This window comes from Vipera ursinii (assembly GCF_947247035.1).
Source record: "Vipera ursinii genome assembly, chromosome: 2".
Classification (NCBI taxonomy): Eukaryota; Metazoa; Chordata; class Lepidosauria; order Squamata; family Viperidae; genus Vipera; species Vipera ursinii.
In genome coordinates this window covers 274,382,928-274,396,030 of record NC_139513.1, presented here as the reverse complement: position 1 = coordinate 274,396,030, position 13,103 = coordinate 274,382,928, and the positions used below count along the sequence as shown (strand labels likewise).

The window sequence follows — 13,103 nt, the reverse complement described above, 5'->3', positions numbered from 1 at the left end:
TGCCTCAAGAAAAAACAAACACCTTTCAGAAAGAAAAATATTCTATGCCACAACTATTTCACCAAACAATTGTTGAATGCAAAAAGGACATAAAAAGAAATCATAATGACACTAAAAAAAATTTAGGCAATATAAATGAGCAAATCTCCAAATTAAATTTACAACTAGAAAGTTCCCAGATAATAACTGCAAAGTATGAACAAATAAACCAGAAATCAGAAGATGAAACAGAGGAAATGGATTTAGAGATGGAAGAGATAAAAGAAGAGAAATATAAACGACTATATACAAACAAAATACTGTAAAACTTAGCTATAACAATGAAAATGCAAAAGAACTTTTACCTGTTAGGTCTGCAAAGTATGTCTGATGGCAAGGAAGATGATTTTTAAAAATGGAATATAGAGCTATTAGGGGAAGTATCACAACTTGGGAAATGGAATTAAAAGAGAAATGGAGGGAGAAAGGAACTGGGAGTTGTTCAAGGAATATAAATGGATGGAATACCCCCCCCCAAAAAAAAATACCCTACCTAAATTGTCTTCCTCATGCCAAGCAACGTTTACAAAAATAGGAAGAAAATTCCTGGGCGATCTAATTGCCCTGGCTTGGAAAGCTACTTGGCAAAAAAAAGAAAGCGAGAATCAGATTTAAAAAACAGAGGATTTGACCTTTTAGAGGGGGCATTATATGTTTAAATACTTGTTTGAATAAGATTAAAAGAATGGATGATAGATATAATTAGACTTTTATAATGAAAGATATGATTTAGAACTAAGAAAGCATTTTTTGACATGGGAAATATGAAGATAAGAGTATTGATATGAACAAAACTTTTAGCTATATAAATGTAATATTGAGAAAATCATAACTGACAAAGATATTTCAAATACTGATGGGAAATCAAACCTTAACAAGAGTACAAAAAACAAGAAATTGACATTATTGATTTATGAATTGATATTATTGTTATTAATATATTAGCAAAATATGAATAAGATGCTTATATTTAATTCTGTACACATTACATATACATCCATCTTTGGTTATGGGAGGAGAGGTGTTACCTCCCGTTGATAGGGCACGCAACTTAGGCGTCCTCCTGGATTCACAACTCAGTTTTGAAGATCATACTGGAGTCGTGGCCAGGGGGGCATTTGCCCAGGTTCGCCTGGTGCGTCAGTTCCGCCCCTATATGGACCGAGATGCCCTACATACGGTCACTCAGGCACTCGTTACCTCTCGGATAGATTACTGCAATGCTCTCTACATGCGGCTGCCCTTGAAGACCTCCCAGAGGCTCCAGCTGGTGCAGAATGCGGCCGTGCGGGTAGTGATGGGAGCATCCCGATACTCCCATACTACACCCCTCCTGCGTGAGCTGCATTGGTTACCGGTTGTCTTCCGGGTGAGATTTAAGGTGCTGGTACTTACCTTTAAAGCCCTACATGGCTTAGGCCTGGGATATTTGCAGGACCGTCTGCTGCCGGGGACGACTTCCCATCGCCCGGTGCGCTCACACAGAGAGGGCCTCCTCAGGGTGCCGTCGGCTAGACAATGTCGGCTGGCGACCCCCAGGGGGAGGGCCTTCTCTGTGGGAGTGCCAGCCCTGTGGAACCAACTCCCCCTTGAGCTCCAGATGGCCCTGGATCTCTGGTCCTTCCGCCGCGGCCTCAAAACACTCCTTTTTCATCAAGCTGACCTGGATTGACGACGGGTTTTAAAATTGTTTTAATTTTTAATTGTTTAGCTAATTTATTTTGGGGCTGTTTACTTCTTTTTTAACTTTTGTATTGTTGTTTTTATTGTTGTTAGCTGCCCTGAGTCCTTCGGGAGATAGGGCGGCATATAAGTCCAATCAATCAATCAATCAATCAATTAATTAACAGTACCAAAAATAGTAACTCTGTAATGAGGGGAAAATGGAAAAAATATGGAGAAGACAGTTGGATCAGGGGAAAAATACTGGATTGTGTAGTACTGAACAGATTTCTGTGAAAGAAGTTAATGTTAAATATTTGAAGCCAAACATGTTGTTTGCTAAGCACTAAAGACTGTAACTCTTAAAAATTAATAAAACTTTTATTTAAAAAAAAGAAGGCTGAACACCTTTATTTGCAATATTGGCAGACACACTAACAATTACTCTGAGTTTATCTGCAGTTGTAGAAAATCCTACAGTTGCCGTAAGCACCAACACGCATTTCTTTCAATTTTATCTCAGCCACAAACAAGTTCTTACATATCTCATTTCTTGCAGGCTGAATCGTTGAGTATCATTTTGCTAATCAGGTCAATGTGCGGCTACTATGCAATAAGATGTTCTCATTTTAATTTTATCTGAAGAGAGCTCAGTCCGATTTTCAAGAGTTTTAAAAAGTGTGTTGGGGGACACTTTTCAAAGATCAGTAATACAAAACTGTCATATCATGCTGAAAAGATTTGTCTCTTACCTCACTATGTACATCCCTCACTATATAACCAGTAACATTGCAAAAGAATTCTGTTGCCTCTTTGACACAATGGTTGCATTTGTGCTTTTTATTATTCTGTGACTGGAGGAATGGTTTGGGGATCTTCCACATCAGTTCATTACAACTTCAGCTTTGAACAATTAGAACTGAAACAGCCAAGATCTGTTCACTTATGGCTGATTTACTGAACAATCAAGTTTTCTGAGAGGTAACTGTTCTTAATTTCAAAAACTTTTAGGCAAATTTGTTGTAGTAGTAGACCATGAGTTATAGGACTACCTTATGCATGAAAGCCAGCTCAGTGCCTTTAGGCCAATCACTCAGCCCAACCCACTTCATAAAATTGTTGTGGTTGGGAAACTAGAAGGCAACAGCATTATATTCTTTGTTTTGAGTTGTACAAAATAAAGGCAGGAGGACCACTTGAACACCATTGGAATTGACATAGTCACCATTAGTCAATTACAAAAGGCAGCTTTATTTGGAAGAGCTTACATCCTGCCACAATAGCTGTAACACCATCAAACATCCACATCTGCCTAGTCCAGGTTTTTGGGAAGGACTCGATAAGCAGACAAAAATGCCAAATCCAATCTGAACATCTGGCTGACTGAGATGAATCATAACAATAATGATGCACATAAAACCCAAACCCTGATTTTCCTAAAAAAATAGTATACTGCAGCCTCTGCCAATCTAACACCAACGTTTTAACAGAGACTTCCTACTAATGACTGTATGGTATGCATTATGTGGATACAGCAATCTAACAGATGTTATACGTTTCCTGCTTCTGCTTTCCTACATTGTTTTGTTCACTGTCAGAAATGCAAGATTCAGGAACAACCTTCCAAAGCACATATGCAGGTAGTCCTTGACTTATGACTACAATTGAGCTCAAAATTTCTGTTGCTGAGTGACACTTGTTAAGTGAGTTTTGCCCCATTTTACGACCTTTTTGCCACAGTTGTTAAGTGAATCACTGCAGACATTAAGTTAGGGACATAGTTGTTAAGTTAATCTGGCTTCCCCATTGACTTTACTTGTCAGAAGGGACACTGCATCCGTCATAAATATGAGTCAGTTGTGAAACATCTGAATTTTGACCACAAGGCCCTGGAGATGCTGCAACAGTTGTAAGTGTGAAAAACGGTCATAAGTCACTTTTTCCAGTGCCGTTGTAACTTTGAAGGGTCACTAAATGAACTGTTGTAAGACGAGGACTATATGTACTAAGTTTCCGTGGGATCTTTAGTCATTCCAAAAGAGAAAGGAGACCATTAACCAAGAGACAGTGTGGCTAGACATTGCAGAGGACTTTCTTAAATAACAGTTGGTGTTTCTTCTAAAGTTAAATGTGGCTACAGCATATGAAGAAGCTGATCGATGTTTGGTTTGACCCAGAGAAATCTCAGTCCCTGCAATGCCGTCATGAGCAAATATTTATCCTTAAAGATCCATGCCATATCTTCATCATTTCTGATGTTGATGCACGGCAATATTACATGCTATAAAACAGCTATTTTATGTCCCCTGAGATTAGGTTCATTAAAAATATCACTTCCTCACATTGCATTGATACAACAAGTGCCAACGTCCTTGACTGATTAAGCAACCCTTGGCAACTTTCTCCTCTGTCAACATTTGCCACATTTCAAAATGAAGAATCCTGGAAACAATACAGTGCTATTCAACTCTATCAAGTTTATACAGAGATTAAAAATGTATTATATTTTGTTAGTCATATAAAGCTTTAGAAAGTGTATTTCCAAATTTGCATAACTGTATGCCCTTATCAGCAAAAAGTGTGATTATTTTCTTTATATTGTCACTGGGCCAGACATCAGCTGATTTAAGCAATCCTAGGAGCCTTCTTCCTCATCATAACTTCCTCTTAAATCAGAAAAGCAGTAAAGAAGCAGGAAGCAAAGTAATTACGGCGTTTAAAACTATCAATATTCTAGAACTTAAACTCTGCTTAAGTGCCAACAAGTGACAAGAATGAGGGGAGAGATTATTTTTAAAAGTATGAGAGCAAAGAAGGAAAAATACCCAATGAGCCTGCAAAAGGTTTCTTCTTTTATTGCAAGAGGAAAATGTCCAGTGTGCTTATAAAGCTATTTACCTAAAGTATATAGAGGTAGTCCTCGACTGACAACAGTTCATTTAATGACCATTCAAAGTTACAACAGCACTGAAAAATGTGACTCAAGACCATTTTTTTACACTTACAACCATTGCAGCATCTCCACGGTTACATGATTTACATTCAGATGCTTGGCAACTGGTTCATATTTATGACGGCTACAGTCTCCATGGGTCATGTGACCATCTTTTGCAACCTTCTGACAAGCAAAGGCAATGGGGAAGCCAGATTCACTTAACAACCATGTGACTAATTTAACAACTGCAGTGATTCACTTAACAAATAAGAATAAGAATATATAAGGAACGGTTGCTGGAATTGAGTATGTCTAGTTTAATGATGGGAAGGACAAGGGGTGACATGATAGCAGTGTTCCAATATCTCAGGGGCTGCCCCCCAAAAGAGGGAGTCAAGCTATTCGGCAAAGCACCTCAAGGCAGGACAAGAAGCAACGGATGGAAATTAACCAAAGAGAGAAGCAACCTAGAACTAAGGAGAAATTTCCTTGACAGTGAGAACAATTAATCAGGGGAACAACATGCCTCCGGAAGCTGTGGATGCTCCAACAGTGGAAGTTTTTAAGAAGAGACTGGACAGCCATTTGTGTGATATGGTATAGGGTTTCCTACCTGAGTAGGGGGTTGGACTGGATGACCTCCAAGGTCACTTCCATCATTTGATTTGATTTGATTTGATTTATATACCGCCCTTTTCCCGTAGGACTCAGGGCGGTTTACAGGTGTTTAAAACATCAATACAAAAATTAAAACAAACAATTAAAAATGATTAAACTCAGTCCCTGAAATAGAAATAAAAACCCCAATTAAAACTCTCAGCCTGGGCCGGAAAGCTCGAAGAGCCAGGTCTTCAGGTCCCGACGAAATGAGCAAAGGTGAGGGGCAGTCCTAAGCTCCACGGGCAGCTGGTTCCAAAGGCCAGGCGCACCCACAGAGAAGGCCCTCCCCCTGGGTGTTATCCGCCGGCAGTCTTTTACTGGCGGCACCCTGAGAAGGCCCTCCCTGTGGGAGCGCACAGGACAAAGGGAACTTGATGCCGGCAGCAGGTGTTCCCTCAAATATCCCGGACCCAAGCCATTTAGGGCTTTATAGGTCGTCATCATCATCATCATCATCATCATCATTATATTATTATAAACGTGGCAAGAAAAGTCGTTAAATGGGACAAAACTCACTTAACTTCTCACTTGGCAACATAAATTCTGGGCTCAATTGTGCTCATAAGTCGAGGACTACCTGCATTAGCAAAAAACCCTGCAGAGTTTACCTTTACTTACACCTTCATACATCATTTATATTTACTTTACTACATGCATATTTCCTCGAGGAACTGAAGGCCGTATTTAAGATCACTTCATTTTTTCCCCTATTGCCATACAATATTGACTGAGAGATGATGGTTAAACAAGCTCATCTATTGGATTTCATAGCTGAATGCGAACCTCAGTTGCTCCATTCCCAACTCAACATTAGCAGGCGATTCATAAGTTCAGTTTCATTGCTCTGTCTAGACATAATTCAAACATTTCATTCAACTGAACAAGTCCGATTTTTGAGAATGTTGGCCCATTGCTCAGCAACAATAAACCTGCACTTGCTAATATAAGATTTATCCATCCATTTCTTTCTTCCAGTAAAAGTAACAGAACTAGGTAGAAACTAATGGATTGGGGGGGGGAAACTCCTGTTATGTCTGAATCCAGATCCTATTTATTTTCCTTCTAACGAATCAGAGAGGAGAAAACCAGCTTCAAACTCAGTTTAATTCATTGCAGTGCAAGACTAGTACAGCTTCAAACTCAAATTCAAGCATAATGGTACATTTCTGTAAGTATGTTTCTCATCAATAAACCAGAAACTCTACAGTGTTGGGTTATTATTTCAAAACATAGCTATAATTAATCTTTCAGTGGGATATTAACCAAGATCTGGTTTATACAAGAAACTGACTAAAATAATGAGGTAACAGAATAGATGAAACTGTTTCTGAATATTGCTGACAACTCCCTGCAACTAGAGAACCAATACAAAACGCAATGTGTTCACCTATGTATGACCTGTCTCACCAGTTGCTCATTTTTGTATATGTAAAGTACTATTTTCTTCTAAATATGGAGATGCATTCAAAAATGGTATTCTTCCAGCTACAATGTTAGATGGTTCAATATATTCAACCCTTTCACAATTCTATCCAGTAATTCTCACCTCATTTTGCTACAGGGGCAGACAGTCTTATTCTTGAATGTCCAGCTTTCATCCACAACACCACAAAACTGAAATGGAAGTTGCTCTATCTGACAGAGGTTGCATACTCAAACTCCTGCAGGAAACATTTCCAAAGTTTGATAAGATGGGCTTTGAAAAATTCTAACTTTGTTAAAATAAGAACATATTTTATACGCTGATACGAAAAGCATTTAACCACATAGAAAATTACAAAAATCCTACAAAAAGAACCTCAAAACTAGGCTTACATACCTTCCTAAATGAGGACTGTGTCAAAAAATTATGCTTCCAAAGTTATACAGGTAAGAATTGAAAGACATTTCACGGGGCAAGCAAAATATGAAATGAGCTTTAAAGATTACTAAAAAAAACCTTCTTTTTAGCATTTCACAGTGATGACTGATCTAAATATTGGGGCAATTCTTCTGAAATATGCCAGGTCAGCTGTTCTACATAGAATGGTTTAATCAAAGCATTCATCACCTCAAAAGGGACATTTAAAAATGCCATAGCATTTTGGATGCAGCACATTTTAGAATTGGAGAAAACATGGTGCCCTTAGTTGGTTCAAGCTACAACTCCCAGAATCTGTGTCCTTGGGCATGATGGTAGGGATAAGAGGGGTTACTGAAACATTTGGGATCCACTAGACTGCCCCTCCTCCTAATTAGAGGATGTCCTTTTAGGAAGCTCCTTCCAATTGGCTTTCCTGATCCAGAACATTCTTTGAAAAGCCAGCAATTAGAGTGGTTAGTTCAGTTCTTAAGACCTGAAAAGAAGCCCATCACCCTTGACATAGCATAATGATTTGCGCTTTTTTGGGGGGGGAGGGGTAAGAAATGAAGCAAACTCTTATGTGATGTTTGAATCAAGAAGTGCTTGGTCACAAAGCACAGAATAAATTGAATTTTTCTATAGAAAATGTAGAACAACATTTGGCAGGAGTAATATGATGAATATAAAATTGTACACACTTCACAAAAGGAACTTATTTCTTAAAAATGCTGCATGAAAGTAGGTGCTACTGCCATCTAGTGGCTAGTTACATTATAATCTTTGGAAGGCTCTAAATTCCGGGTTAATATTCTGCATTTGCACATTACGATTCAACCTTGGGTAGGCGATCACCAGGACAGCTGGAAACTGGAAACTTTAAAAAAATATCCCAGAAAAAGCCACTGGCGAACCATTTCTATGTTTACAAAGAAATTACGCAGACATATATAATTATCAGATCCAGTCAAATTTAAGAGAATATTTACCTTACTTTATATCAAGCCCACCAAATAAATACACTTGCACAGAGATCAGATTTGAACAGTCCATTTTTGATAGAAGGCCACTTAATTTAAATCCTATGAGATGCTTCCAATGTATATATTTAATATTAAAGTATGGAGTATTAAGTGGCTCACAAACAATTATTAGAGTTGTGATTCACCGTGATTCCTTTGAGGTAGAAGGAAAGTCAAATGTGTCTCATGTAATACATAAAACAACTCTGACTTTATATTTAATATGGTAACTAAATTAGTTCAGTTAATTATATTTTCATCTATTTGTTTAAATGTAACTGGCACAGCAAATCAAAACAGAGATTTTACAAAGCCTCTGATTATAATAAAAGAAAGGGACATCTATAACATGGATGTTCAAACTTTTTGGTTGCCTGGGCTGCACTGAGTGAAGAAGAATTTTCTTGAGCTGCATATAAAATATATAATTAATGTATATAAATCATAATGTTAAAATTTTACAAATGTAGGGGTGGACTGTCCAGTGCTGCATGAAGGTTGGATACACCTGATCCAGAGTGAAACAAGTTCAACCACTTGAACAAGGCCAATGGTGTGGCAAGCCAGTAGTAAAAAAAGCAGTATCTGGAAAATCTGAGCTTTTCCATTTCTATAAGAGGCCATCATTAAAACGATACATCAATATAGGTAGCCCATGACTTACAACAGTTGACCGTTCAAAGTTACAACGGCATTGAAAAAAAGTGACTTATGACCATTTTTCACACTTGCAACCATTGCAGCATTCCTATGGTCATATGATCAAAATTCAGATGCTTGGCAACTGGTTCAATTTTATGAAATTTGCAATGTCCTGTGGTCAGCTTTTGCTTCTGACAAGCAAAGTCAACGAGGAAGCCAGATTCGCTTAACAACCATGTTACTAACTTAACAAATACAATTATTCACTTAACTTAAAAATACTCACCAAAGTTACTACTGAAACTGTATAGTGTTAGTAATGAAAAAGAAAAGACATGATTGTTTCCTAACTATGACTGGTGATTAAAATGGTAAAACTACAACTTAGTGTTAGAAGACAATGACTATCTTCATAATTGCATTAAACCATAACAGAATTTCTCTCATGTGAATTAGTAAGTTGTATGAATCCTGAACCCTATCACTGTGATACATAAACTGTGTTTTATAATGGAACTGTTTTAAATAAAACAAAGGGTTAACATAAACAACTATCTAATATGGAACAGGATATAAAGATCTAGAGAGAAAAAAATCCATACCTTCCATTTTCAGCTAAAATTGCACCTTCATCCTTCAGATGTTTGCTTTGGGCTACACAGTCTTCCAGAAGAAGCCCCTTTTTCCTTTTGGCATCTTGAAGCCAATCAACTTCATTATTATCAACCAGGTCCTGTTCATCAGCAGCTTGGGCTTCAAATTGCTGGGATGTTACCTTAGATACTTTCTCACCAATCTTTCTCTTCCATCCAAAGGAAGCCATTCCAGAATACTGAGAAAGAATGCTCATTTAATTATTTATATAATTTCCATCTATATGTAAACATTCTACTTCAATTTATCACATCAATTTAACATAGGTATTCTGTATTACTGTAAGTAATCTAGCCTAAGTAACAAATTCATTTGCTCAAAAAAGTCTTAATTTCTGCTAACAAAATCAGCTTACAATTTATGATTTTGATATCTACAGGTGTTCAAATGAATTAAAAGCAAAATCACAGATGCTGGCTGGGGAATTCTAGGAGTATCTTAAAGTTTCAGAAGTTAGCTTAAATCATAAAATGTTAGCCTTTACTTTCATGGATGTTTACATTATTATTTTCAGAGTACTTTTCAGCCAAAGACAAAGTTAAGGTATATATCAGCTCCTTATTTAAATCCACGAGGATTCAGACAATCAAGATTCAAGGGCCAATTTCAGCATTCCCACCTTTCAGGTTTCCAAAATTTTAAGCACATGAAGAGGTATTAATCTGAAATAACATCTTCCAGTACAGACACAAGAGCCTTGGTGGGCTGATGCCTCCTTAAGTAACACCAGCTGCCTGCAATTAGTGCAGGTTCGAGTCCCACCAGGCTCAAGGTTGACTCAGCCTTCCATCCTTCCGAGGTAGGCAAAATGAGGACCCAGATTGTTGGGGGCAATAAGCTGACTTTGTAATAATGCCGCTTGGGGTGTGTGTGAAAGCCCTAATAAGCAGGCATATACATAGAATGAAGGCTACTGCTAAGCTTGTAAGCCGCCCTGAGTCTTTGGAGAAGGGCGGGATATAAATGGAATTAAAATTAAAAAAAAATAAAACATTGATAGAAGCATGATAGGCATTTTGCCTCCACTGAACTACAACTCGCGATGGGATTTAAGGGAGTTGTAGTTCCGAAAGTCTTGGGAATACAAGGCAGTCCTCAAGGGCCGGGGCTGTTTTTCAAATATCCCAATCCACCCTTTATATAATGAAAATGTAAAAAGGTGAAATAACTGTGTTTTCTTTGTAAACTTTAGGAGACAAAAAGGACAGAATCCAACGGAAAGAAGGGTAACACGATTACCTGGAAGCCCCCCTCTCCAGCCGCGTCTTCCTAGCTTCCGTCGTTTGTAGAATAACCACCAACCGGAAGTGGAAACCCGAAAAAAGCGGCGCTCTGGGCAGTGTCACAAACTCTATGCCCAACTTCCGCTTTCCTTTCTTTTTTGGGGGGGGTTGGAAAGGTCTAAGGCAGGGGTAGGCAACCTTGGCTCTTTTATGACTCGTGGACTTCAACTCCCAGAATTCCTGAGCCAGCCATGCTGGCTCAGGAATTCTGGGAGTTGAAGTCCACGAGTCATAAAAGAGCTAAGGTTGCCTAGCCCTGGTGTAGGGAGAAACGGCTCAGAGATCGGGGAGCACCATTACAGGAAAAATACGTTCTGTGTACCGACCGTGAGACCATTCGTTACGTTTATAAAATTAACAACGGAGGAACTGCAAAGTCAATACAGTCCCACAGCGAGTCGACTCCTGGAATTGCACCGCAGAGCATAGTAGTATGATTATGTGTTCACGTAACCGACACGGGTTGCAACTATTGGCTAGCATCAGAACTTGAACCGTCTCAACTCGCTGCGTAAGAACGTGTTGTGTCTTTGATTTCTTTGCACTGCAGAGATGGGGGAACGACTTATTACTTTGTGGACTTCAACTCCCAGGATTCCTGAGCAGCATTGCTGGCTCAGGAATTCTGGGAATTGAAGTCCAGAAGTCATAAAAGGTGCATAGTTTCCCACCCCTGCTTTACTGGGTCAAGATTCCCTCCACCCAATCCTCAGGTTGGAAGAGACAATGAAATTTATAGTCCTTTTGCCAGTCCACATTCTTTCTCTATTTTTCATTATCTCCGACAATGACGCCGTCCTGATTAAGTGCAAGTTAAATGGTCAATTCCTCTGGCTTTGCTGCCCTCCCTCTTCATGTTACTAGCGGGTAAAGCAGGTGTATCGGTCAGAGTTGTAGGAAGAAATAGGCACGTTGAGCGCAGAAATCCCTAGGCACTGTTAACTGCCTCTCTTTTATCACCCTTTTATAATTCAAAGTTTACAAAAGTTTTAAAAACTTTGAATCATGAAGGAAAATGAGTTACAAGCAGCAGTTGAAGGTTTATTTCATCTCCCCCCCCCGCCCCCGGTCTTTAGGCAAGGGGGATGCTTCCTTTGTCTTAGAATAACCCTTAGAATAGAATAAAACTGGAAGGGACCTTGGAGGTCTTTTAGTCCAGCCCCCTGCTCAAGCAGAACCGATACCATTTCAGATAAGTGACTGGTCTCTCCTTAAAAACCTCCAGTGATGGGAGCACCCGTTTTCTGAAGGCAAGCTGTTCCACTGGTTAATTGTCCTCACTGTTAAGAAGTTTCTCCTTAGTTTCAGGTTGCTTCTCTTAGTTTCTAGTCAGTTTCTTGCCCTGCCCTCTGGTGCTTTGGAGAATAATTTGTCTGACTGGGGAATTATGGGAGTTAAAGTCCACACATCTTAGTTACCAAGGTTGGACACCCGTCTTAAAGCAAGCTTGATTTCTTGGGCAAATTTGCATAATTTTCTTGTCAGCAGTTAGGAGATATTTTGTCTTTGTCTTCCTCCAGTATGCTTTTTTTTGTTGTTTTTACTATCAGTCAAAACCATAGCTGTAGGGTTTGGGGATGATCTCCGGTATAATTATTAATTAAATCCTACCCTGGATCAGCCAACGCAGCTCCAAACACCATGATAAAACTATTATTTGAATTGTTTTCCCTTCCGTTATTTCTCACCCAATCAGGATTGCAGTGACAACATATTTTTGTAGTCCTAGACATCCTCTTTGGGGGATGACATAGTAGGTCGCATACTCCACATAAAAACAAGCTGAGTTCGTACTTAAGTTGTGGTTTGTTTTAATAATTTTTCTGACTTAACCATATCAGGCTATATTCATGACTTCAGCTTCTCTATCCACAGAGAACAGCTGCCAGAGAAAATTATACTGGGCTTGGTCAGGAATAGACAAGCTGGTCTGTTCCTTCCAGGCATCTCACACTACTATACGCACAAACTACTAGAGCTCCTCTGCACTACGAAGGTGTTTTATGTGTACTAATTTATAGCTTACTCACCAAATCCCCTAAGCCTTGGTGGCTGATTGGCAATGGTAATAATACCATTAATGAAACCCTGACAAATTTCTGGGAAGCCTGGGATTCCTCAGAAACACATCTTGAAAGCACTGTTATCCTTTGCTCTCTGGGGTCAGATGGATTAGGGTCTTCAGTTGTTGCTGAGCTATCACTTCCACCAATAACTGGAGGATCAGAAGTTGCTATTAACCCAATGCCAAATATATTTCTCCAACTGTAGTAAACCTCCATCAATGTTAAGAAAGTCCCCAACAATTAAGAAGAACTGGCAGAGATATTAAGGAAGCTAAGAAACTATACCATTAAATTTCAAGG

The 13,103-nt window shown here is 38.9% G+C and overlaps 1 protein-coding gene across 1 annotated transcript in view; it reads right to left on the bottom strand.

Moving 5' to 3' along the window:
* The window catches only part of TTC33 (tetratricopeptide repeat domain 33), a 38,277-nt gene extending 27,463 nt beyond the window's left edge, over positions 1-10,814 (bottom strand). The window contains exons 1-2 of the mRNA XM_083356550.1: positions 10,694-10,814; positions 9,403-9,632 (exon numbers count right to left, since the gene is read on the bottom strand). Coding sequence (XP_083212676.1) covers positions 9,403-9,623 — 221 coding nt within the window. The 5' untranslated portion in view covers positions 9,624-9,632; positions 10,694-10,814. The remainder of the gene's footprint in view (positions 1-9,402; positions 9,633-10,693) is intronic.
* Between the last annotated feature and the right edge of the window lie 2,289 nt (positions 10,815-13,103).